Source organism: Rhamphochromis sp. 'chilingali', assembly GCF_963969265.1.
Source record: "Rhamphochromis sp. 'chilingali' genome assembly, chromosome: 7".
Classification (NCBI taxonomy): Eukaryota; Metazoa; Chordata; class Actinopteri; order Cichliformes; family Cichlidae; genus Rhamphochromis; species Rhamphochromis sp. 'chilingali'.
The window spans coordinates 23601505-23629003 of NC_137934.1; the positions used below are offsets into that span (position 1 = coordinate 23601505).

Here is a 27499-nt window from a genome sequence, read left to right on the forward strand (position 1 = left end):
ATGTGTTGCCATATTTTCACAATAGTGGAGATTTGCACGAGTCACCTGCAATAATTTTACTTACCCTGTTTTTCTTTCATTCATACTCACATTTAAATATAAAGTTTAAATGAAGCTGAAACCTAAACAAAACTCATGAATAATCAAAAAGGGAATTGATGGAGAAACTTCAGGCAGAATATATAATGACTCCGGTATGTGTATGATCTAATCAATAACCACCCAATCATCAGGCTGCCTTACCACCGCGTCCCATTTAAGTCGTGAGTCAGAAAAAGAAACTCGAGAATGCAGGTGCAGGTGGTGGGATTAGTTAAACCCAGCTTTTTTAAACTTGGCTCTAGTGCTGAACCGCAGCACAGCAAAGAACAACGTGAACACTCTGAAGCCTCTGTGATCTACATACGTCATTGCTTCATTAATATTTTTAATCCTCAACTTAAACTCATTTTATAACGAGTTTAGGTTCTTTAGTTTAGTTTTATTCTGTTCATAATGTTTTAAAGATGTTATTAAAAAAACATTAATATTAGATTCATGTCCTTTATAGTGAGTGCTGGCCTAGAACTTGCGCAGAAAATTGTCTTTCTAGCAATTTTTTTCTATAATTCCTCGCTCATTATCAATTGCTTTTAATCACATTTTTTATATATAGCCTTTATTAATAATCTGAGTTTAAATGAGTGTTTTCCGTTGCGTTGGTACAACTTGCTTATTTCAAATAAATATATTTTAATTCCCACTTTTTCTGTCTTTTATATTCCTGATGTACAGTGAATCAATGTTCATTCATCCCAGATGCAGAGTCTATAGAAACAAGTCATAGAAGACAAGAAACAAGATAAAAACTAATCAAATACGCCCCAATCACCATCCCACAAAGTGATAACAACACCAGTGTCTCCACAACAAAGACTGACAAACATGCAGCTCCAAATCTTATATCTGTTAATCCCACTCAGTGTTGGACTTTGAATTCTTGCTGCAATCTGAATTTAACCAACTGTTAAGCATTTGTTCTGGTACTGAAGATCCAGAAATGCTCATTTAAAAGACACTTACACCTTACATTTGTGCTTTGGTCTCATTTTATCCTTAATATATAATAAATTATACATTAAGGACATTATTATCATCACCGTTTTTTAAACTGTTGCAACAAAAGAAATTACCAAATATAGGATAAAGACAGCATTTTGAATATTTATCTGATTGTCCATTTCTGGTGTAATTTGATAGCAAAAATATGGGGAAAATAACTAAATACATAGCAGATAAACCTGATATTTAAAAATATTTGTTTTACAAATGTTTAACACACATAATTATTGGGTAACAGTTTGACACTGAAATCTGTGTAATGAATATGTGATATGATAAATGAATGTCTCTCACTGACCTATAAACTTTCTTTACATAAGATGGCTTTATGGGTTTTATTTTTCATCCTCTAGTGTTTACTGGATATTATCAGGAGCTCCTCAGACCAAGCTGATGATCTGTATGATATCGTAAGTGTGAGATGTACTACACAAATAAAGTTAGCCCTGTTCAGTTGCTGTGATATAGTATTTCTGCTCTATTGCACAGCCGTGCTGTGTAGCAAACACTAAACTAAATTTAACGGAGCATTTTTAATGGCGATGACACCTTCATGAATTTACTTTATTCGGTTTACTTTTCTAAAGAGATCCGCCTCGGACTCATTCTTTACATCCTTTAGATCCAGCTAGCAGTTCGCTTTCATTGTAATCCGAGTTTAGAGGGGTTTTTTTCTTTTTTTTTTGCAGTTTTATTGTTTCTTTACTGTCAGATTTATACAAATACATTCATTTCTCACACGTGTCCAGCCGTGTAGCTGCTGTTTTGTGTGTAATACTGTACATTTATTGGCCTTGCTTTTCTTTATTCTGTTCATTGTTATCAATAAAGTTATTTTTCCATGTAGATGGTTTATTAGCTATTAGCTCCCTGATGCTAACCAGCTCGCTCCCTAGCATTTGTTATGCTAACTGCTGTTGAGCCCGATCCAGCCTGTTTTTAAGTTACAAAACACAACCAGGAGCGACCAACTGCGCCAAATACATATTCCCGAGACAAAGGGGTGCGCTGGAAGGGAAGCTGGCGGTGCTGTGAGTAGTCTCTGGTGGGGTATTTTCCAGCTAACAGGGCTGTTTGTGGTTTCTCCTCCAGCAGTAGCAGGCTAAGCTAGCTCGCTCCACTCGGGAGAAATCCGACCCGGAGGCCGAGCTCCAAACATCCACAGAGAAGGGAAAAAGCTCCCCTGGGCTGCTAACAGCACTTTTTCGCGTCTTTTACGCGAGGGGACGTGTGGGTAAAAGTCACAGTGTGGACACAAACTCACCTCGTATGAGAAAACAAAAACTACACAACAACAGACTCCGCAGCGCGACACCCATCTTTCTCCCGATTCTCGGCCCAGCCGCGGCGGCTCGTCAGCGGAGTATTCCCATTGCTGCGGCCGCTTCCTTGGCTAAAAAAAAAGCGGATTTCCCAGAATATTCAGGTCGATGTTCGGCTCCGGTTCGCATTACACCGTGCCCGCTTCCATCCCGGCTGGCTGCTCGCTAACTGCGTCGGATAAACTCTCGGTGTCTCACATTGTCCTGCAGGAGCTCCGTCGTCTCCTTCCGCTGTGAGGAAGCTGCCCCCCTTCTCCAGCCTCCGCCTCCACCGCCACCTCGCTGCCCGGCTTTCTATTGTTGTTCCGCCTCACAGCCGCTGGTACGCTCACAACACGGAAACGTCCCGCAGAACCGACTTCGAACCCCCACAGAACCCCACCCCCGAACACAGACGTTAACCCCACATTCCCGCGGGACTACTTTATCACACGGACAGGGGCCCCACAAAACAGGGCCCCAATATCATCCAACGGCAGGGGCGTTTCCAGGGGTTTTACATCAGGTGGCACAAGGCAAGGGGGGCTCAGGAAATCATTATATACTATATCTGCTTTTTTATACCAAATTCAGTCATTTGGTAAAAAGCTTTTAATCACCTTTGTTTGTTAAATCGCTGCATCACAACATGTCTTAAAAATCCAAGTCTATGTAATGCCATAAAACATCAGAAGAAACACATTTTCACCAGAAACCCACCATAATCACAGATATAGATGAATCTGACACTTTTATTTGATTTTCACACAAAAAAAACATTATGTGGATTATTAAAAAGTGTGAAATCTGATATTGTAAATAAACCTACATAATGTGATAGATTTTACAGCACTTTTGATTCTAAATTTTCTTTCTAAATTTTGGAATTTTACACTTTTTACCTATAGCATCTGATTTCAGGTTTTCTCAGTTTCTTCACACCCTATAAAGTTTACATGTTGCATTTTTCTATTTTTGATTTGCATTTTAATGTTTTATGCCTTAGAGATGCAAGGTTGAGATGGGCAACAGCAGACAAGAAACAGTGGATAGACATGGAGCTGCCAGGCAGAATGAAGTACATGAAGAGGTGATGGAGAAAAATGATAGGGATAGGCCAAGATGGAGGCAGATAACCTGTGGTCGCCCCAAAAGCAACTTTGAATTTTATTAATTTCATGAAAGTAGCAGCAGTAGCATATAAACAAGAAAATTACTCTGGGATTTATACTTTTTACATCTCAGTGTTCTGTTGATAATAACTTTTTACAATATTATTATTGCTTTATCATTATTATCATTATTATTATTGAGATTTTATTCATGAAACATCAGCCCCAGTTTCAGGTTTCAAACATCAGAAAATGCAAGATTTCTCAAAAGCTTTCAGAAGGAGAAAGTTCAATGAGGATGTGAGGCCTCGGATTACAGAGTACACTTCCTATTTCAGAGTAACAGCTTTTCTAAAACCTCTTGCTGATTTAATAAAGTGTGGATCACTCTCGTCTTATCTAATGAATGTATCTGTGGGAGATGTGGAAGTGAAAGCAGGACTGTAAAATTACAAGCAAGGTGGACGGGACTCAAATGTCCTGCTAAGAGGAAAGGAAAGCATCTCATTTAAAAAATTTCAGGGTTTAATCACCAGGTCAGCAAAACTGCCTCACAGTCTCAGGAATATGAGGTAACTTGTTAGCACATTAACTACCACATACCTGATCATGTGCCTGTCATGAGTTCAACCACAATATACATCACACTATTTGATCAGTGACTGAGTTCATAGGATTGGGTTTAGACTTGATGATACTTTTGTAAGTATGGCGAATATCCAAATGAAATTTCAAGTGCTGAAAAACTCATTTAAGCTCTGTTAAAAACTTGAATCATTTGAGCTTCAGTATCATGAGATAAATCATTACTTGAATAAACTGCACCAATTTATTGTTATTATCTAGATTCAGAGCAACAGGAACAAAATTTGAAACCATGGATGTTTGATCTGTTTAATGATAATTCACTGAATAAAACTTTAAAAGTGCATTCTGGGTAAACTTTCAAGACTCACATCAGCATGTGTGATCAGTGGCTGCTCCCTGAAGTCAGAGCAAAGGTCTCTTTTTTTATCTACATTTGATGCCAGGCTCATCTTTTAGCCACGATTCTTTAGGAGTCAAAATCATTCCTGAAACTGAGCAGATGATCACTTTCTGCCAAGCGCTGTTGACAGCAGCTCTGAAGCACCTGTTGCATAATAAACAGCTTTACTACAAATGTTGAGGTTGTGGACTTCATCAGGGTCATCATAAAACACATTACAGGCAACATTTCAAAGGGTAATAAGGTAAGTATGCTTCTGGTTAGATGTATATGATGTTTGTTATATTTATGATGGCCCCAATGAAGGCCACAAGCAGAAACACATTAGAGTATTAAAGTTTATTTTTATGCAGTCATGACCAAAGGTTTTTCGCAGTGCCACATATTTAGTGTTTTATATACATTTTGCTGTTTCAGTTTTTATCTAGCTTTTTTTGTACGTGTTTGTGATCTAGTGAAGAACAATGGTAAGAAATCCAGTTTCAAACACTTACAGGAGAGTCAGTATAATATATGATTTAAGTCCACTATAGTAAATATTACAGTGCTAAGCAAAGATTCTTGATGTGAAGTTTGGGAAGCTTCCTGGCCAAGGATCCAAAATGTTTATTTGATGATCTCGAAGCCTCTTAGTTACCACTTTTATCTTGCGACACAAGACAAAAGACATCCTGGAAGATCATCAGTCTGAGGATTTTTTTATGCTAGTTTTTGAGTCGAATAGTGATAATCTTGGAACCGTGATAAAGCAGGAGGATCACCATCTTGGGCCCAGAAACTGACAGACAGAAGGGTCGACCCTGTAAACGCTAACTTTTTGCATACATATTAGCCCTGTGCCATATTTATGGCCAATAAAAGTCTTTGAAACTTGTGAAATGCTTATGACTGTTCTTCACTAAATCATAAAAAAACATTTAACCTTCTTCAAAATAATTTTTGTGCAGCATACATAAATATATCTGGAAAAGTGAAAATATAAAAACTTGAAATTTTGAGGAATTCTCAAACAATTCTCAACTGTTTAACCTGCACCAAGAATTTGTCCAAAGTTGGAGCTCAGCTGGACATGATAGAAAAGAAGCTTGATCAAGAACAGCATCGACCAAAAACTCAAGTTTATGAGAAATCTGCACTAACATAAGGCTGAGACCTTTGGGAGTTTGTTTGCAGTTTTTAACAGAGATGAAATGTGGGTTTTTTTTCAGCCCTGAAAGAAGTAAAAATACTCAAAAACTTATAATACAAGTTAGATAAATCTTAACTGTGACAGCAAGTTACTCTGAAAATACACATTATATGAAGGTAGAAGCATGCATGGCTCCATGACATATATTTAAGTTTTTGTAGATTTAAAAAACAGATGGGTCAGGTGGAAACTTTTCTCAGACTCAGGCTGATTATTTTTGTTGCTGTAATGAACCTGCTCCCAGTTTGGTTAATACAGAACAGTAATAAATGTGATGCTGTGATAAATGTGAAATTTTATTTAATTTGGAACAACTTTACAAGATTAATTTTGATTATTTGTTGGTAGATCACCCAGACGATAAAAAATCACAGTGGTTCTATTTAAAATCAAACACACTCAAGCAAAAATAAATCTGCAGACTCAGATACTTTTCAAAAATCAACAGTTTTTTAATCCTTACAAGAACGAAACATCAAAGTTCAAACTTATGCAAAAGCATCACTTCACAAAACAAGACCAAACTATTACCATCCATGTAATTATTAATTAGACAATCAAAGTAAAAATCAGAGCAGTATCAGTGAAAACGCCTTATTGGTGCAGCTTCAGTTTATCGGACTGCTGCTGCTGCCACCTGGTGGTGAAGTGACGCTATAGCAGTCTCGTTTCTGCACATCCAGTACAATACAAACGTCATTATAGGAAAATAGTGCGCAGCAAGTGTCCTCTTACTTATGAAAAAAAATCAGCAGATCATAGTCATTAAAAAAAAAAACAAAAAAACAGGATACAATAGTGCATCGATTTTCAAAGGATTGCATCCATCGTTTGAATATTTATCCACATGTGAAATACAAAATACAAAAACACCACAGTGAGAGAGTGAGTCTGACATCTACACCGGTCAGGTGATTTAAGAAGCAATCACAGGCTCGTATGGCTGAAGCGTGTGGGAGGAAGAAGACATGCAGGTGTATACACAAAGGGCCCCGCGACCCCACGGCGAATCAGAAGAAGGCCAGAATCTGAATCAGAGTCCGCTTGTATAGAGTTTCTTCTCGCCAGTCCACTTCAGAAGCTTCCTGAGTTTCTACAAGTAAAAATATTGCTGTTTGTTCTTTGTTCCATCGTCAGCTGAAGTTTTGGACCAATGAGCTTCCCAGCAGAACTCTGAGTTCATTATGTGATCTGAGAGGCCACAGAAGGGCAGTGTTACCGCCTAAAGTCTGAAGGCTGCTTCAAAGTTGCACTATCACTTGTTGCACAAGACTTAAAAAGATCAAGTAACAACTGAGGAATTTGTCTCATGAGAAGTCAAATAATCTAAAAACATAAAAGCCCAAAAAATATCTCAAAGTTTGATTTTTTTTTCACAAAACAAAAACACCTCAAATAAATTCTAAGAATAGTTTTTAAATTAAGAGATATTTTGTCTTCATTGTGAGAACTTTTCAATATAAGTCTACCATCTTTTTCTTTTGTTAACACCAATAACAGAAAAATTAAGGTATGAAGTCCATGATTGGTCTGTGATGAGTTTAAGGAGGCGGAGTCTGAAATGGAATGAGGTTGTCATCTTTGTACTTTACCTACTGACTGTATATAAAAGATGGACATGGTCACTTAAGGTGAATAAAGCTGAAATAATCAACAGTGAAGACTTTAAAAATCATGTGACTGGTGAGTTTGTTGAATGACTTCTTTGTTAGAAAATCTGGAATGGGCGGAGTTTGTTCACTATTGTTATAAACATAAAGTTCAGCTAGCTAAGCCAGCTTAGCTTAGCTTTTACAGGGTTTTTCTTTCCTCAAAATTGGTCTTATGACCAATCTTTTTTAAAATGATCTCTGTCAAAACCCAAACATATGCAGGAAATTTTGTTTTCAGATGTTAATTGAAATGGCACTCATGAGTTTTAGATAGTGCTAGCTGAAACAGCATGGAGGCCATAATTTCTCTACTTAGAAAAAAGTTACTAAAGTATGAACACACAGCACCCCTTGGTTTCTCTTTCAGCTTGCCTCCAGTTTTAAAATAGCAACATGGCAATGGTCACAAACCAACAGGTAATATCAATATCTGTGTCTATCTTTTACATAACATTGGTGGTTTGGGTGTTAAAAACAACAGAAAAAAATGTTGCTAGCAAAGCAGTGCGCTATTTTTTAGAAGATCAAAAAGTGACAGCTGTTTTAAATGCAAAGAAACTAAATATTATGTGTACTCTCCGGCCAATCACAATCCAGTGTTCTCCACAGTATGACAAACCTTTCAGGAGGTGATGTAGGTGCTCCATTATTATGTAACTTTGTGCTATTAAACTAATTGAATAAATTCAATAAATCTCACTGCCCCTCTGGTCTTCCGTCCTTGTAACGTTTTCCTTGTCACACCTCGTAGTGCAGATCATTGAGTTCCAGTCTCGTGTAGTGGCGTCTGTCGAAAGACTCCATTGCTTTGCGGCCTCCAATGGCGAGGGCCATTGTGAGGATGGCAAGCACCAGCACCACAAATGCCACCATGCCGCTTTTCATTGCTCCATGTGCTGCTATCCCTTTGCCTCTGGCAGCACTTGAATTCTGGAGGATGTGGTCAGACTGAACAGCACCTTTGGGGACAATTAAAAGAGTCGCCGCGGGCGTTGTCCTGGTGGTGGGCGCCTCAGTGGAGTTGGTGGTGGTGGTAGTTGTTGTTGTGGTAGTGGTTGTTGAAGGAGGAGTAGGGGGGTTTGTGGTGGTAGTTGACGGAATAGTAGTGGTGGTGGTTGGAGGTGTGGTTGTGGTTGTTGTGGTAGTTGTGGTAGTTGAAAGTGTGGTGGTTAGAGGTGTTGTGGTGGTTGGAAGTGTTGTAGTCGTGGTCGTGGTGGTTTCAGTGTTTGGCTGAAGTTTTTCGGTAGTTCTGTATTTGGCCTCCTTGTTCATTGTTACAACAGGAAGTGAGGTGGTTGGAGTGGTGGTGGGGGTGGTGTTTGGGGTTGTGGTGGGAGTTGAAGTATGAGTTGGCTGGGTGGTGGTGATGCTGATAGGATGAATTTTTCCTTTCCTGGAGGTTTTAGTTTGCTTTTTGGTGGTTTTGTTAGGCTTTTTTATGGAGGTGGTGGAAAGAGGTGATGCTTTTGCAGTGGTGGGTGATGAGGTCACTGCTGCCATTGTGGCAATTATGATGATGGGTGGAGGTGTGGGGGTGGGGGTGGAGGTGGAGGTAGGGGTTGAGGTTGTGGTTGATGGTAAGGTAGTGGTTGTCGGTTGTGTTGTGGTAGTGGTTGTTGTCATTGTGATAGTGGTTGGTGGCATTGTTGTTGTTATACTTTTTGGGGTTGTTGGTTGTGCAGTTGTTGGCGTAGTTGGTGCCAGTGTGGTGGTGGTGGTGGTTGTGATGGTGGTAGTGGTGGGAGGTCTCACAGTGGGTGGATGAAGTAAACCTGTGCAGGAAAGAAAACACAAAGACATAAACTTAAAGATTTGTATAGAATTGTTTGGTCAGCAGGGGGCAGCAAAAATCCACAATCATCCAAAATTCAACACAAACAAGAAAAAGTGAGTTTTAGAAGGCTAAAAAACAATTATACTGACATTTGATCCAATTTGGTAACAACCATTCATGAACGGTTTGGGTTTAGTGGTATGTCACATATTACAGGTGTGTCTCACACTGACATATAGGGCTCCATAGCTCAGGGGTTAGAGCACTGGTCTTGTAAACCAGGGGTCGTGAGTTCAAATCTCACTGGAGCCTTAACTACGTGCCTTCTGTGAAAGAACCATACTGTCTGTTAACTCTCTGGGGAAAAAACTCCATGACATAAAATATACCCCATCATTTAAAATGTTTGTTCAGGTGCTTGTTAATTATCTTTCATGATACAGGAAATTTGACACATTAATATTTAAAATTATTATTCTTTTATATACAGGTGAAGATATTTATGATAACCATGATATTTGAAAATAGGACATCAATAATGCACATATATGATAACATTGTATATTATTTGCTAATGTTATGGTTATGGACCTCTATGTAGTTGTATTTTGAGTTTAATTATTCATCCATTCCCTTCCACTTATCTAGTTCAGGGTTGCAGGGGCAGGGTCTGGAGCCTATCCCAGACATGCAAAGGGCTAACACGAAGAGACAGTCAACCAGTCGTGATCACATTTGCACCTAAAGTCTTTAAGTCTGCCGTCATTAGCTATGTCTGGGCCCAAACTACGCTGCAGGTCCCTAAGACTAACGATCACTGCGGCATTACTGAGAGTTGAAAAACTGTCTAAATTCTTTCATCTGTAATAAAATGATCAACATTACTGCTCTACTAGGGGTAACAATTAAGTTTAACATCCAGGCATTCATGAAAATAGAATTTATGAAATTTAATGGAGTTAGAAGTTAGCAGTGAGTTAGCATCTAAATAGAATATACCATGTTCTGACTGAGATATTTTTGAAAACAAATTAAGACGTACAGCTCTGTTATCACCTTTACTATCACAGGAAAGTAAACAGCAGGGATGTTTTGTTGGGTTACTGAAGCTTGACTAGCTGGTATATAATGATGTACTAGGTGATCGCTAGCGACACAGCTATATTAGCATAATATAATCATTGACGCTAGAGGACGAACACTAACTTTTTTCCACTCAATAAAAGGTAACGTGAGGGTTCCCGATGGTTAGGGATAAATGCAATCGCATGGCAGGATTCTGTAAATGGACCAAACTTCAGTCAGGAGAACAACTGAGATAATCCATCCACAATACGCGGTTAGTAATTAATATACTGCTGCATTGACTGGGTTGTAGTTACATCGCAAGGTTTTAAAAACTGTGCTTTAAAATTAATAGCAGTAATAAAAATTGAGAGGCTGACAGTGATCACTGACTGTTTTTAGGGGCTTTTTTGGGATTATATAGAACAAGATGAAAGCATTAAAACTAGTGCTGACAGCATTAATCTCGTTAAAATGACTCTAACGCCATAACCGCATTAACGCAGCAAATCTCTGTTAGCAAGTTAGCACGGATCGCCCCGTGCGTGGGGTTGCATGGCACTAACACGTTAACGAGCTAAACGTGTTAATGCGTTGTCGCCGTGCAGCCCCACACACGGGACGATCCGCGTTAACTCGCTAACAGAGATTTGCTGCGTTAATGGGGTTATGGCGTTAACGTCATTTTAACAAGATTAACGCTGACAGCACTAATTAAAACGTTAAAAACACAACAGCCTTATTAAACGCAGAGTAGTTTGGACCCGGAAGCAGGATTCATCACAACATCACTTAAAGACCGGATTTAGAATCACCGATTAACCTAACCCCACTAATTGCATGTCTTTGGACTGTGGGAGGAAGCCCTGGAGAAAACCCATACAAACTCCACACAGAACGCACAGCCAAAAATGTGTGTGGGGAGGGTAATTGATGAACGTGACTGATCTTCCACAGGTATCAACATAATATCATTATCATTAATTTTGCTTTTGTTTTTGTTTTTTAATAATAATGAAGTGAAGATCCTACGGTGAAAAATGAAAACTATTTTCTAAACTAATCAATAATACTTCTAGTTTTGGCTTAAATTTACTTATTAAAAATCTTCAAGAATCCGAAGCTGAATGTATGCAAAGCTGGGTCACTCATGTCTTTGTTCATCATGCATTTAATCATCATTATTAAAGTCATTTTCTGTGTTTACAATGAGTATCTGACGTACCTTTGTAGATGTCATAGGTGTTGATGCCCTCCTGAGCCTTCGTTAAAGGACAGTCCTGCTCCATCTGACAGTGGAACAGGAAGCAGTTCTCATCACCAGCGTGTTTGTTCCCGTTGAAAACCACCATGTTGCATTTAGCACCTTCAGAAACACAAAGTTAGTTTTTTCCTTTCACTTTTTTGAGTCACAGTTTTTGGTCTGCTGTGACCTTTGAGACTGATGAGCCTACTATAGAGAAACTGTGATATATCCCACGGTAGCGATGGTTACAGGAAAAAAAAAAAACACTGACCAAAAACCAGATATAGTCTTTAGATGGTTACATGTGGCCGTCAAAGCCAGTAACCTGGGTTATACTTTCTCTGACTAAATTAGGTATACATGACGAAACAAGAAGAGCAGCTCCCCTTTAATGAAGCTTTGATTTTTCTTATGTCTGGTTTTGAAGGTAAATATTTAAATTTACAATCTGCACAAATTACCCAAAACTTTCACCACCAGGGCCAGCGTGACCTCAGTTCTCAGGCTTTCCTGAGCACTATACAAAGGTATCTTGGACATACAGTCATTGCTGTTGTTTCTATAGATCCTGGTGATGATTTTGCAGGGGTGTAAATGGATGGAATGAGCATAGGGTGGCACCAGCCCACCATTTATAATTGGTCCCTACAGACGCTGCTGGCTTTTGTAAATTTCCTTAAGTAATGCTTTTTAAAGCTGTACTTCTTACTGAAGTACAGTATTTCTATTTTATGCTGCTTCCACTTCAACCAGACTTTAGATGCCAGTACATTACTTTATGCTCCATACCATTTATTTTAAAGCTTTAACTGGATTAGTATTATCCAATAATATTATGGATAGACTAATGAGTGCTTTTACTTTAGCTACATGCTTCATGCTTCATGGTTCAGACACAGTTTTTTTTAAACATATCTTTAAAAAACATAACCTTTGACCCCCATGTTCCCCATTCACTCTGCTCACCTGGTTTGACTTCCTCTGAGCAGCAGGCGAGGACGCAATCCCGCTCAGAGTGGACCACCCGGGCATCCATGGCTGTTGTCGGTCTGTTTAGCGACAGCCTGACGTCGACTATGGCGCTCTGGTGCTGCCTGGAGAAACACGTCTCTGGTTCCAGTGCTGACACGGGAAGTGATATCATCACTATGAATGTGAAAGCAGCGTAAACGAACAGCATGAGCGTCCCCAAGGGTCGTTCAGAGGTGGGAGGGGTCATGGCTGCAGTGGGCGTACTCAGATCAGAAAGGCCTCGGTGTGCAGAGCAGGACAGCAGAAATCCACAGAGATGAACTGCAGAGCACAAACCCACTGTTATTAAAGTTTAATCAATGATATTATCACTTTAAGTGTTTCACAGCAAACACTCAGAACAACAGAGGCAAGATGACACTGAACGAGAAAAAAGGGCAGGAAACGTCAGGTGGATTTTTTTGGAACCATTGTTTTAAGTCAAACCTTTTAGTACATCTTATTAAGTCTTTCTTGGACTTTGTCTGAGACTTCAAACCCTTGTCAGGATGTCTCAGAGTCCCAGATCTGTCTTGGACCACAAAGAGAGCAAAATTAGATCTGTGGAGAGAAAATAGAAACCTAAAAATGGAAGCTGTTCCTGAAGGAGGTGGCGGGGCAGCTTCTTTTTTTAGATTACTACTGAACGAGGTCAGAAAGATGTTTGAATCAGAGAGAAAAATGTGGTGGAAGAAGCATTCAGACCGCTAATCTAAAGCTATTCCAGCGCTGCATCAAAATTAAGGAAAAGGAAAAGAGGCCACACCTCTAATAATGGAAACTTTAAACCTACAGAGACCACAGCAGGCTGTACATTTAATATGAGAGTCTTTGGGGATTGACGCACTGTTGGGGCCTGAGCTAAACATTAGAGCAGCGGTCCCCAACCCCCGGGCCTCGGTCCGTACCGGTCCGTGAGAGTTGAGGCTCAGGTGTGAAATGTATAGTTTTCAGGGTTTTTATCGGTTTTCAGCATTATTTTGTTATCGTTTTTATCGTTTACTCGGTTTTCCTGGGTCTTTTCATTTGTGTTATGAATAAATTTTCTTTTTTTCGGTACCAGTACTAGTTTTATTCTGTTGTATTTATCCGCGACACCTAAAGGCCGGTCCATGAAAATATTGTCGGGCATAAACCGGTCCGTGGCGCAAAAAAGGTTGGGGACCGCTGCATTAGAGGAATCATGTTTTCAGTGTTTCATTTTTCCACTCCAGTGGTTGACGCTTACAGACAGAAGTGCAAAAATCTTTTACATAAATTGTTGTGACTGAAAATCTGACATAGATCCTTAAAGAGGGCCCATTCTGCTTCACCTGACATCCTGCATATATATTTCCTGTTCCAGCAATGGTACATGTTCATAAGGCTATTTCAAGTCACCACATGGTTGTAGCTCAGGTTCATTCAGCTGTGTATTTCAAAGGTGGATGCTTACAGAACAGGTCAAATATAAAATGCACCTGTCGCACCGCATCACATTCTTTAAGGGTATAACCGATCCATCTCCAATGAGTGGTTTTAAAGTGCATCCTGCATCCAACACTGTATGTCACATTCATCTACAGTTAATGTTTAACCAGACCAGTGTGAGCGATGGTTTAGCTCACTGGGTAGAGCAGGTGATCTATGTCCTGTGGGGCTAATGCAAAGACCTGGGTTTAAATGTGCCCCAAGGCTTTTTGCTGCATGTCTTGTAGTTGTCGTAGCGTTCCTGTCTTTTCGCCATTGTTTTACTGCAATAAAAGCTACCCCCCCCCCCCCCCCCCCCACAAAAAAAAGAAAAAAAGAAAATTTATGTCCACACAGCAGTCCTATATGTCTTGATTAAGAATGGCTCAGAGGTTCCTGACAGTGTTGCTGGACTCCATCCAGAGTAAACATCTAGTTAGACACCATTTTTTTAAAAGATAGAGTCGAGTACCATAACCTCAGTTTTGTCATCCAGGCCTTTAAGTCATGCCTGTAATTTAACTAGCTGATTTGTTTCATGGTTAAATACAGCTGGGTGTCAGCTGCATAGCACTAAAAATGTTAGCAGCACTTTTTAAAAATAATATTGCACAAGAGAATCAAAGGATCTACGAATCGATGAAGTCATCAAAACTTAGAGAGCCCCTGATTAGACTGATGAGGACATCAGAAGCCCCTTAAAGGTGGATTTCACCATATTTAAGTTTTTCTATACTGCTAAGATGGTAGAAAAGAGGACTGTGATTACATATTACTCCTTACAGCTCTTATTAACTCAGGTGTTATCTGTGATGAGGTAAACATTAATCTCACGTCACAAAGTGTTCTACATCCTGATTATCACGTTTACTCACGGGGGGTGTAATCGAAAGATTCTGAGAACACGTCCATTACCACTTACACTGTGCACTCCAACCTCAACCTCTGTTTCAAACTGCCTTGATGTTCATGTGAAAGATCATTACAGGTGAGGAGGTTTAGAATTAGACTCTATACAGTATGATACTGTGTGCACTTTTCCTGTAGCATCCTGAGGCGTCTCGTGGAGAATCCTGGAAGTAAACCAGGTGCACATTTTCGCATTGAGTCTCCAACTGACTTTTGTCATGTGCAAGCGGGCATTTATTTCTAAAACACATCAAATTCACTTTGTAGTTCCTGTTTGTCACTTCCTGCCCACTTCTGCTCCGTGCAGCCTGATGCAGAGCCTATTAAAAAGTACACCTGGCGTGACTTTAGGCTGCTGCTGGGATGCTTCTCTGTGGTGTGTCTGCTAAGCACATTAAAAACGCAGTGTTTTTGGCTACATAAGCAAAATTTACACTCATCTTTTTTACCACATTTGCTTTACTGTGATCTCATCCACGTCCTCAAAAATTTAAATATAGTTGAAAGATCATCGTTTGGATTTGGTGGAATAAATCCAGCTCCCATTGCACAAGTACAGAAGATGAAGAGGACCTTGTTTCCATGTACAGCCTACTTAACATGTTAGTTTGTATAAAGAGTTTTGAGTATTTAATAATTAAGAGCAGAAACTCACCGACCGTGTGAACAGTCCTCCTTTAGATGCTCAGCAGCTCTGTGGGTCCACAGTCCACAGAGCAGGACTTTAGCCTGTTTTTCTGCTACGGCTGCTCTCCTATCAGCTTTACAGCTGCTGTTATCTGAGCCACTATCAGACAGATTAGTGCTCCTTATTCACGACAACATGATGACCCTGTTTTTATGTCAGCATCGTCCTCTACTCAACAGGAACCCTCAGCATGAACTTTTACTCACAGCAGTTTAACCCTCATTCTCCATCTTCCCTGTGCTAATGTGTTATACTAGCTTAACCATGAGTCTGTAAGTAGCCACCAGGCAGCACATCATTATATGTCAACTAACTCGACTTCACTAACTCCAAATATGACTTCATCTTTTTAGAAATCCACATCAGAACGTGGTATATAATCTCGCTAGTCCTCGTTTTAATGGGTGCTTGGATGAACCTTTCCTGTAACATCTGGGAGGACTGTCATGGTGATCATTTTATTAGTTTTTTTTTTTTTTTTAGAAAGAGAAATTCTAACAAACCAGAGTTAGAGGTGAGTTTAATCTCTATATATTTTATGTTTTTTAATTTAGTCTTTAATTTCGTAAAATCTGCAACAAAGTTAATTAAAAACATAAGAATGTCATGGGGTGTATTCTTCCATGTCATATACAGCCTCCTCACATACTATCATGTCCACATAAAAGCCTAAAGAAATCAACAACAATTTCACAACCTGTCGAGTTATCTTACCACTAAATCAGGAAAATAACTCACTATGCTTATAGTGTACAATAAGGCTGTAATCAACTAAAACTAGCACAGAGCTTAACAAAATGCATCATTGATGTAAAAGCAGAATAGTGATGTAATAACCTCACAGAGCCGGTTTCATGACTCTGACAACATGACAACTCAGGGGCTGTTCGGGCATTAAAAAAAGTAAAAGGAGAAGAAGTAGTTTTAATTTTTAACTAATGTCTTCTTAGTCTTAGTTCACTGTAATAAACTTTAGTCTGACATTAAACTTCAACAGAGTTTAAATAAGTGAGTTTAGGGCTAAGTGTAAATTACCTGCATGGCTAAAAGTTGCTACCTGAAAAATGAATAAATAAAAAAGTCCAATTTTAGAGATCTAAAACCTGAACCTTATTAACAGTATAAAAAGCCAAAACTGTGACTTCTGTGATACTTTTCTGATTTCAGACTATAGTTTCAAGTTTAACTAAATAAAACTCAAAGATCTTTTTGTAAATTTTGCCTGTTATTAGAATCAGACTTGCCAATCACAAGTCATTAGCCCATGAGCCAAAAACTGCGACAGTGAAAAAGCTCAAGCTCCAGCAGCTATTCCATCTTTTATATAAAATCTATGATTGAGGCACTGACTCCATCCATACATCACATCAACAGCAGAACACAGGATGACGTCACACAGATATCCCAGCTGTTATTAAGAGAGGAAATAAACGTCAATTTATAACATGGGAGTCTATGGGGACTGACTCTGTGGAGCCCCTGCTGGACGTCAGAAGAACTGCAGCTGTTGTTCTCTCAGCTCCTTTTGGATAATAAGAACTTGAGAGCACCTGCCCGGGCTGAGCCTGAGCTCAAGGCCAAAAATCTGTAATAAAGTGTGTAATAAATGAAATGCGCTGCACACATGACCGCATCTATAAGCTGGAGTCTTAGCACGAAGCTAATGTGTTGCTGCACACAGCACCTGCCCTTCAAACCTGCCCTGTACTGGTTTTACTGGTGCGGTAATGGAGCCTAATTGGGACACGAAGCGGCCGAAATGCGTTTTGTTACCTGAGCGGTCAGCGGGGACACAGATTACCTCGGCGCCGCCTCCATCGTCCCTCCGGCGGTCAGTGCGATGTGATGTGATGAGTCGGTGTTTGTTCAAACCAGCTTAGTTCCAGTAAGAAGCCTCAGCCGTCCCGACAGGACATGATGCTCAAACAAAAAGAAGGCAGAGGACGCGTTTCTGTTGTCTTAATAACGAACCCGGCTGTTCTCCGCCTGCAGAGGATGGAGGACGTTACATGATGGCTGGTGCGGAGGATCTGCTGCTTGTCTCCTGAGTCTGACCCATTTTAGTCTTTGTCCTCTGGTAGGGGGAGGGAAGGAGCCTGCATCCCCAATCTGAGGCTCACTGCCGTCTGATGTTCTTCCAAAAAGCCGGAAAAATATCAGAGAAACAGCCGGAGAAACCGGACACAAAGAGCTTCAGATGTTTCAATAAAGACACAGTTTATATAAGAGCTCCATACGGAGCCTCATCAATAATTAAATCTGATCATGAACAAAACATCTGAGAGAAAGGATGCCAGCGTGAAGCGGATCAATAGTTTATAAAACCTCCAACATGTATGGAAGACCATTAACGCCTCTAAAACATTACAAAAACAACATAGGTGTAAATTCGACTGAATTTATGGAAGCCCATAAAGACATTAGAACTTAAATAATAAATAAAACAATTGCAGTAAGTCAAAATCTGGACAACAAATTTTGAAACATACGGAAGCCCAATATACCCCCCTGAAAAAAATACAACTAATGGGATGTATAAATAGTAAATAAAAATAGATAATGTAAGCTTATTTGAAGCCTTCAAATAAAATGAAAAAGTAAAACAAAACTGAACCTAATATCAAAATCATGGAAGTGCATTAAAGATCAAAAATAAAAAAATTAGATAAAAGAAAAAAAAAACCTGGTTGTGGAGGGCTAGTGCCAGTTACAGCTGTTATGGGGTGGGGTACACAATGGATGGATGAATGGACTTAAATGGAAGCGCAATACAACCCTATAAGTAAAAACAAATAATGAGAACTCCCTGGAGCTTTCTGAAAACATTTTATTATCTATCTATCTTTCTTAAGAATATGGGGACATATTAATATTTAAAACAATATTATTTAATTTTTAATAAGTTTGGAAACCCATTAAAGCCCTTTGATAATAATTGAATCGCAATGATGAACACAAACATCTAGAATTAACTGGACTAAATGTTTGGACTTACTAAAAGGTCAAAAAGACAAAACGTTTATAAACAACTCTCCAATAAATAAATAAATAAAGTATATCAGAACTATGGAGGCTCATTACTTCTGAAAACATTTAATTGTATATATTTTTATACACAGTTCATAGAACTCATGAGAGAAAATATTTCTTAAAATAAACCCGAATTAACCACCTAGAAAAACTTATTAAAACATGACTTGACATATGGAAGCTCATCAAAGTATGTCAGAAAACACAAATAGTGACATACATAAAAAAACAAAACAAAGCACAATACCTTTAAGCATGGAAACCTATGATGTTATTTCCCAATAAAAAAACAGAAGTCAGCAAAAATTAAACAAGGATTTATCAGGTCTTTATTTGAATAACGTGTCAAAAATGAACATAGTTTGTGTTAAACTGTAACAAAATTTTCTTTCAACATAAACTGCTGAAGAGCCAAAATGAGTTTTAATGTGCAGTTTACATTTGAACCTGGATGTTCCCATCAAGCACAAATGTTTACCAAACTGTGTCAGGAAAATAATAAGTCAAATATTTATGAACCAACAACTAAGAAAGGTTAAAAAAAAATCTGAATTATTATATAATCTAAATAATGAATAGAAACTTCTGATGATGTATAAAATTTTAATGAACTAGGTGGAACAGAAGGTTAAAGGTCAAAGCTCATGACCCATTTAATTAAACAAGCTTACAAGATGAATGCTGTAACAACCACAGGTCCAAATGTTGCCCTCAAACTCTGCAGGTGCTGCGACGCTAACAGAGATATAAAATAAAAACCCAATCACATATGGAAACCCATTTCTGCCAAATAACAAAATGAAAGTGTAAAATGCCTTTGGTTAGTCAAAAATTACAAAAATATCTTCAGATAGTAAATTTAAAACAATATCATATTTTTTCATATTTTTGCCAGTGAAGTTACATTTTTAATTCTCACAAAACTTTTACACCATAGAAAGACATTTGGTCTTTTCACTAACATACTAATTTAACTTAGAATAACCTCAAGTTTTTTGTTTAAATGATTGATTAAAGCTGTTTTGGTTAAGAATCTGCAAAAGATCAAATAAAAATAAAACAGTGTGAGCCTCAAACAAATTCAGATTTATTTACAACTAAAATAAAAGCAGCTCAATTAATATTTGAGGGGAAACATTTTTGGCAGAAAGGGGCTTCCATGTCAACTGTTGTAGTTTTTTCTTCTGCAGAAACAAACTACAGGACGGACGTCCTTATTGTCCATTAGTCTCAAAGTTGAGGCGCCGGCATGGACGTCTGAGCAGGGACTCATAGTGCAGACATATCTTCATTCAACATCCACCATCTCTACATCGTCCTGGCATCCGGACGCCTTCTTGTTCTTCTTCTTGGTCTGAGCTGATGAGGTGTTGTGCTTCTTCTGTGGTGCTGCTGTTGATTCCACTACAGAGAGACGAATGATGAGCAATTTTATTTTAGTGTCATAAAAAAGTATCAATAAAACACCAGAAGTTGAAAAACAACACAAAATGCAGCTGATGATCAGTCAGCTTTGATGCAGAACATGTGGAATCTAACTGGATGATGGACAAATGCATCATTTCCTGTGTCCACTATGTGGTGTTAAACCCCCCCCCCCCCCCCCCCAAAAAAAACAACCTTCACTCTCTAATCATCTGTGTCAGTATGTAACGTGTAGAACACACAGTGATAATCAGTGTTGGGGAGTAACATAATACATGTACCGGCATTATGTACTTAAAATACAAAATATGAGTAACTGTATTCTGTTACAGTTACCATTTAAAAAGGTGGTATTCAGAATACAGTTACTTTGTTGAAATAAATGGATTACACAGCAGTACAGTCCTATTTCACCTGTTAGGCTATGCCCTCTCTATTTTTGGTAATTCCATGCCGGTGGAGACCCAAACAAAAGACGCATTAAGAGGCTCTAATGCCTGGGTCTCACGGCCCATGTCACCTCTACTTGCCGCCAGCATAATGACGTGAAGAAATATTTTTGTAATTATTATTCAAAACATTATTTAATATGAAGGTGATAGCCAGAGTGTTAAAGGCATAGCCCTAAAGAATGTAGCCTCATGGGCAGTGTAGTGCTGCAGGGAGAATGGACTGTCATACCCGTTATGTGTCTGTGAGCGCGAGGGAGGGAGAAAAAGGAGAATCGAAAGTACGAGTTGTCACCAAGCAGAAACAGGAGCTGGAAGCATGTAAATATAACAATAACCACAGCAGCCAAAAACAGTGCCTGACGAGCCCAGTTGTAAGTAAGCTATTAAGACTCGACTGTACACCGTGTTCGTGTTTTCCTCCGAAACAATAAGTTTAATTCAATTCAATTTTATTTATATAGCGCCAAATCACAACATAAGTCGCCTCAAGGCGCTTCATAGATACAGAGAAAAACCCAACAATCATATGACCCCCTATGAGCAAGCACTTTGGTGACAGTGGGAAGGAAAAACTCCCTTTTAACAGGAAGAAACCTCCGGCAGAACCAGGCTCAGGGAGGGGCGGCCATCTGCTGCAACCGGTTGGGGTGAGAGAAGGAAGACAGGATAAAAGACATGCTGTGGAAGAGAGACAGAGATTAATAACAGATATGATTCAATGCAGAGAGGTCTGTTAATACATAGTGAGTGAGAAAGGTGACTGGAAAGGAAAAACTCAATGCATCATGGGAATCCCCCGGCAGCCTACGTCTATTGCAGCATAACTAAAGGAGGATTCAGGGTCACCTGGTCCAGCCCTAACTATATGCTTTAGCAAAAAGGAAAGTTTTAAGCTTAATCTTAAAAGTAGAGATAGTGTCTGTCTCCTAAATCCAAACTGGAAGCTGGTTCTACAGAAGAGGGGCCTGAAAACTGAAGGCTCTCCCTCCCATTCTACTTTTAAAAACTCTAGGAACAACAAGTAGGCCTGCAGAGCGAGAGCAAAGTGCTCTAATAGGGTGATATGGTACTACAAGGTCACTAAGATAAGATGGGGCCTGATTATTTAAGACCTTGTATGTGAGGAGCAGGATTTTGAATTCAATTCTGGATTTAACAGGAAGCCAATGAAGGGAAGCCAAAACAGGAGAAATATGCTCTCTTTCTAGTCCCTGTCAGTACTCTTGCTGCAGCATTTTGGATTAGCTGAAGGCTTTTCAGTGAGTTTTTTGGACATCCTGATAATAATGAATTACAGTAGTCCAGCCTGGAAGTAATAAATGCATGAACTAGTTTTTCAGCGTCACTCTGAGACAGGATATTTCTAATTTTAGAGATGTTGCGCAAATGGAAGAACGCAGTCTTACATATTTGTTTAATATGTGCGTTGAAGGACATGTCTTGGTTAAAAATGACTCCAAGGTTCCTCACAGTATAACTGGAGGCCAAGGTAATGCCATCCAGAGTAAGAATCTGGTTAGATACCATATTTCTAGGCTTTTCAGGGCCGAGTACAATAACCTCAGTTTTATCTGAATTAAGAAGCAGAAAGTTAGCGGCCATCCAGGTCTTTATGTCTTTAAGACATTCCTGCAGTTTAACTAATTGGTGTGTGTTATCTGGCTTCATGGACAGATAGAGCTGGGTGTCATCTGCATAGCAGTGAAAATGTATGCTATGTCTTCTAATGATGCTGCCTAAGGGAAGCATGTATAATGTAAACAGAATTGGTCCTAGCACTGAACCCTGTGGAACTCCATAATTAACCTCAGTGTGTGAAGAGGACTCTCCATTTACATGCACAAATTGGAGTCTATTAGATAGATATGATACAAACCACTGCAGTGCAGTACCTGTAATACCTACAGCATGTTCTAATCGCTCTAATAGGATATTATGGTCGACAGTATCGAATGCTGCACTAAGGTCTAGCAGGACAAGGACAGAGATGAGTCCACTGTCAGAGGCCATAAGAAGATCATTTGTAACCTTCACTAAAGCTGTTTCTGTGCTGTGATGAGCTCTGAAACCTGACTGAAACTCTTCAAATAAACCATTCCTCTGCAGATGATCTGTTAGCTGTTTGACAACTACTCTTTCAAGGATTTTTGATATGAAAGGAAGGTTAGAGATTGGCCTATAATTAGCTAAGACTGCTGGGTCTAGAGATGGCTTTTTGAGTAAAGGTTTAACTACAGCTAGCTTGAAGGCCTGTGGTACATAGCCGATCATTAGAGATAGGTTGATCATATTTAAGATCGAAGAATTAATTAATGGCAGGACTTCTTTGAGCAGTTTTGTAGGAATGGGGTCTAAAAGACACGTTGATGGTTTGGAGGAAGTAATTATTGAAGTTAACTCAGAAAGATCAATTAGAGAAAAAGATTCTAACTTAACATCAATGGTACTAAGAGTAGCTGTAGATAATATTACATCTGTGGGATGATTACTGGTAATTTTTTCTCTAATGATAAAAATTTTATTTGTGAAGAAGTTCATGAAGTCATTACTAGTTAACGTTAAAGGGATTGTTGGCTCAAAAGAGCTCTGACTGTTTGTCAGCCTGGCTACAGTGCTGAAGAGAAACCTGGGGTTGTTCTTATTTTCTTCAATCAGTGATGAATAGTAAGATGTTCTGGCTTTGCGGAGGGCTTTCTTATAAAGCAGCAAACTATTTCTCCAGGCTAAATGATGATCCTCTAAATTTGTGACACGCCATTTCCTCTCCAGATTACGAGTTATCTGCTTTAGGGTACGTGTTTGAGAATTATACCACGGAGTCCGGTACTTCTGATTAGAGACCTTAGTTTTCACAGGAGCTACAGTATCCAGAGTCATATGTAGTGAGGAGGTGAAATTATTAACAAGATAATCGACCTCTGTTGGGGTAGCGTTCAGATAGCTGCTCTGCTCTATGTTGGTACAGGGCATTGAAGATGATAACAGTGGGTGGATTATATTCTTAAACTTAGTTACAGTGCTTTCAGAAAGACATCTACTTTGATAAAGTCTACTCTCCACCGCTGTGTAATCAATTATTGTAAATGTAAATGTTATCAGGAAATGATCAGACAGGAGAGGGTTTTCAGGAAACACTGTTAAATGTTCAGTTTCTATGCCATATGTTAAAACAAGATCTAGAGTGTGATTAAAGTGGTGGGTGGGTTCTTTTACATTTTGAGAGAAGCCAATTGAGTCTAATAACAGATTAAATGCCATGTTGAGGCTGTCATTTTTAGCATCTACATGGATGTTAAAATCACCCACAATAATTATTTTATCTGAGCTCAGAACTAAATTAGATATAAAGTCTGAGAAATCAGACAGAAACTCTGTGTAAGGCCCAGGTGGACGATAGATGATAACAAGTAAGACTGGTTTCTGAGTTTTACAGCTGGGGTGGACGAGGCTAAGCATCAGGCTTTCAAATGAATTAAAAGTCTGTCTTGGTCTTTCATTAATTAATAGGCTGGTGTGAAAAATTGCTGCCACACCGCCCCCTCGGCCTGTGCTTCGAGATTTCTGGTAGTTAGAATGACTCCAGGGTGTTGATTCATTTAAACTAACATAATCATCCTGCTGCAACCAGGTTTCTGTAAGGTAGAGTAAATCAATTTGTTGATCAATTATTAAGTCATGTACTAACAGAGACTTGGAGGAGAGAGACCTGATATTTAATAATCCACATTTCACTGTTTTACTCTTTGGTTCAGATGTGGATACTTTGTTGTTCTTTCTTTGTAATTGTTTATGTTTAAGTTGTTTGTTGCTGGTTTTTAGTTTGTTTTTTGTCTGTTTGGGAGCCGACACAGTCTCTATGGAGATGGGTTTTTGGGGGGGTAGCAGGAGGAGAGAAGCTGCAGAGAAGCGTGTAAGACTGCAACTCTGCTTCCTGGTCCCAACTCTGGATAGTCATATTTTGGGGGGTTTAATAAATTTGTCCATATTTCTAGAAATGAGAGCTGCTCCATCCAAAGTGGGATGGATGCCGTATAGTTTTCTATACAAGATCGCTGCAAAAAGTGCAGCCTTACCTAATGTCCACCTACTGTTACTCATTTTATATTAGGATTTAAAAATGTAGTTGGTATTGGTTTGGCGAGTAACCTTCAGTACTAGTAATAAATCACACAGCAATAGTACATTAATGTAGTTATAAAAAGCATGATAATATATTAAATAATCCAAAGTATTCAGAATACGTTACTCTCATTGAGTAACGTAACGGAATACATTACAAAATACATTTTGGGGCATGTATTCTGTAATCTGTAGTGGAATACATTTTAAAAGTAACCTTCCCAACACTGGTGATAATGTCATATCAATCAGCTAAAACTGACGTCTTGCTGCCATTAGGTGGCGCTATGACTAGCGTTCAATGTTGCCACGTGGATGTCTTTAAGCCTTTGAGGCAGAGTGGACAATATGCATTTGAGTTTCAATGAAAAGTCAAAACTTTCATAATTTTGCATTGCCACAGTCTGCAGTTTTCCAAGAAGAGATAAATTACGAAGACTGGAAATAATAAAAACAATGCATCCCAAATGCTTTACCTATTTGTTAAGGTTATCTTATGACTGCATGAGAGTTTTGTTCTTGGGATGTTACATTTTTCCAATTTTTCCATAAACACCCAGAGCGTATGTAAATTTTCATCCATGCCCAAATTCAAAATAAGATTAATTAATGTAAAGTAATAAACGGAGCAATCCCAACTGGTCTTTCATATGTTTAGGTCTAAAGCTTAGTGGACCACACAGGTCTGGAAACCAGAGCCGCACACTAACACCGACTGAAGTACCTGAGAGATGCTGAAAACACTTAAGGAGAGAGTCAGTCAGAAGGTTTGGCACTCTTTACCTTCCATAGAGGCCTTCTCCTTCTGCTGGTGTTGCAGCTGTTTAATCAGCTTCCTCTTCTTCTTCCCTGACAGCGTGATGTTGGCTCTCGGACTCGTCCTGATGGGACAGAAAATGTCACAACGCGCTGCGGCCATGAGAAGGTGGAGGAAGGAGGGGGTCAGCTGACACTCACCTTCTCTTCTTCAGGTGATGGATGGTGATGAGACCTTCATCCACCACAGCTCCCACGATCTGATGCCGCTTCCTCTTCTCACGGCTCAGAACTCGCCGGCGCTTGAAAAGCTTCTTCCCCAACTCCTGCAAGAGAACCACGACACGTTCAAGGAAGGCAGAAACACTCGAGTGTTTAGAGCTCCTCATCAGATATGAAGGAACAAACAACAACAGCTGAAACATATCCAGGCTTTCTTTGAATTAGCTGACTCAAACAACTTAAACTCAGAGACAATGCAGATCTGAAACTGACGGTTAGAATCTAAATCAGGGGTAGATGAGAACTGGGCGAAAAATGCTCTGTGGGATATTTTGTTCTGAAAGTTGGAGTTGACATTCTGAGGACATAGTAATAAGTGTTTCTTTTCACTGAGCTCCATCTACTTCAGTCACACTTTATCACACAAGAAAAGCTACAGAGAAACGACCCAACAGGTTGTGTTTATGAAACATCTGCAGCAGAGAGTGATGTACATAACCCAATGTAATCAAGACACAGCCACAGTTTGTTATTGATGCATTTAATGTAATCTTGAAGCAGGTGGTAAATAAATCAGTATGTGTCTTGCAGCCGATTTAAACTGAAACCACAAAGTTAGGTTTAAAGTGTTAGCAGCTACACTGGAAACCAACAGAGTTTTAAAAACTTTCCATTTTCCTGTAAATGGGGACCGCTGATCTTGATCATAGACACTGGACATGGTTGCCACAGTAGAGTGAGTCTTCCACAAGTGATTTGTGGTTGTATCACATTTAATATGGCAGACAACTCTCAAGTAATATGCATATGAAGCCGTAAACAGATGATCAGTTCTTTTTTTTTCAGTGAGAGAACTGCAAACTGCAGATGAAGTATTCAAACTACGAACACAGTAACAACAGCACATATAGTTTTTTTGTTTTTATTCCTGGCATTCATTCATCCATATTCTTTCACTTATCTAATTCCAGGTCGTGGGGTTGGAAGGGGGGCTGGAGCCAATCACAGCTACCATAGGGTGAGAGGTGAGGTACACCTGGAATAGTCGCCAGCCTGTAGCAGGGCTCACTTTTCTGGCAGTTTAGCTTAAATAATCTTAACATGTTGTTGTTGTTGTTTTACTGCACTTTTTACTGTTTTCACAGACTGATTGTAACACCAGCGTCAGTTTATAAAGAGAGAAAAGTACCATTGACCAGAACTGAGTTTAGCTCCACAACAGACACGGTTTCTCACGTGACCCGCTTGGAAAACGTAACTGTCCATTGATGGCTTAAAAGGATTTCTCCACCAGGCTGTGGAAGAAAGACCTGAACATACTAACGATTACTTCAAAGTTTAAAACCTGCAGCTGTGCATCTGCCATGTTAGAAATTAACAGCCATAAAAATAATAATTTAAGCCATTAGAGCACCTTTGCTGCTTCCGGTTACTGTATAATCTATTCTTCTTAGAGCTGTAGCTGTTGTTTGTCTCGTGACGTTTCGATCGATGCAGTTTACTTGCCGTCCACAGGGTGTCCCAGTTTCCTGAAGTTACAATGCGCTCCACTAACAAAGGGATTGCACCAACACATTTAAAACAATTCCTCAAAATGTTTTAAGGCTATATTCGACTTCCCGCAACTGACAATACTGGAGAGGAAACTGTCTCAAAGGACTGATTCATTACTATAACTGTAGGGGGGTGTGAACAAAACTTTAACATCTGTCTGACTCGTTATTGTTTCCTGAATGTGCCCTCGGCTCCAACCGACTAACAGAAGGAAAAACAGGATTTCTTACAGTTTTCGGTTTGTTTATTCCTCCCGGAGGTGCCATGCTGACCAGCTCACGTGGAACACAGACTTCTTCTTCTGCGCTCTAAATCCTGGCTGTCCTCAGGCCACACGGCTCCTCACTGCCCCCAGCAGTCGTGACGAAACATTACAACGAAGCCCGGAGTTCAACGGCAAAACACCGTCACGTAAAAACAAGAAATTACAACTTTTATCTCAGACATAGTTTACAC

The 27499-nt window shown here is 39.3% G+C and overlaps 3 protein-coding genes across 7 annotated transcripts in view; all 3 read right to left on the reverse strand.

Moving 5' to 3' along the window:
* Positions 1 to 2708, reverse strand: part of lrp6 (low density lipoprotein receptor-related protein 6) — a 47157-nt gene extending 44449 nt beyond the window's left edge. For 2 of the 4 annotated variants that reach the window (XM_080887387.1, XM_080887388.1), the window contains exon 1: positions 2366 to 2707. In XM_080887387.1, coding sequence (XP_080743513.1) covers positions 2366 to 2420 — 55 coding nt within the window. In that variant the 5' untranslated portion in view covers positions 2421 to 2707. Of the gene's footprint in view, positions 1 to 2365 lie in introns of all 4 variants that reach the window. The other 2 variants (XM_080887386.1, XM_080887389.1) reach the window with 2 other exon arrangements.
* A 3311-nt stretch (positions 2709 to 6019) lies between these two features.
* mansc1 (MANSC domain containing 1) lies at positions 6020 to 17782 on the reverse strand. 2 transcript variants are annotated; one of them, XM_080886939.1, is made up of 4 exons: positions 17287 to 17782; positions 12395 to 12721; positions 11408 to 11548; positions 6020 to 9115 (listed from the first exon to the last, which is right to left on the reverse strand). In XM_080886939.1, the coding sequence occupies exons 2-4, from the start codon at positions 12645 to 12647 to the stop codon at positions 8082 to 8084; spliced, it is 1428 nt and encodes a 475-aa protein (XP_080743065.1). In that variant the 5' UTR covers positions 12648 to 12721; positions 17287 to 17782; the 3' UTR covers positions 6020 to 8081. The 2 variants fall into 2 exon arrangements, with proteins under 2 accessions (XP_080743065.1, XP_080743064.1); XM_080886938.1 differs by having other exon boundaries at positions 6021 to 9115; positions 17259 to 17782.
* A 1039-nt stretch (positions 17783 to 18821) lies between these two features.
* c4h11orf98 (chromosome 4 C11orf98 homolog) lies at positions 18822 to 27380 on the reverse strand. The gene is made up of 4 exons (XM_080887738.1): positions 27274 to 27380; positions 25469 to 25593; positions 25295 to 25392; positions 18822 to 19919 (listed from the first exon to the last, which is right to left on the reverse strand). Exons 1-4 carry the CDS (start codon positions 27307 to 27309, stop codon positions 19804 to 19806), a joined length of 375 nt encoding a protein of 124 aa, XP_080743864.1. The 5' UTR covers positions 27310 to 27380; the 3' UTR covers positions 18822 to 19803.
* Positions 27381 to 27499: the final 119 nt, after the last annotated feature.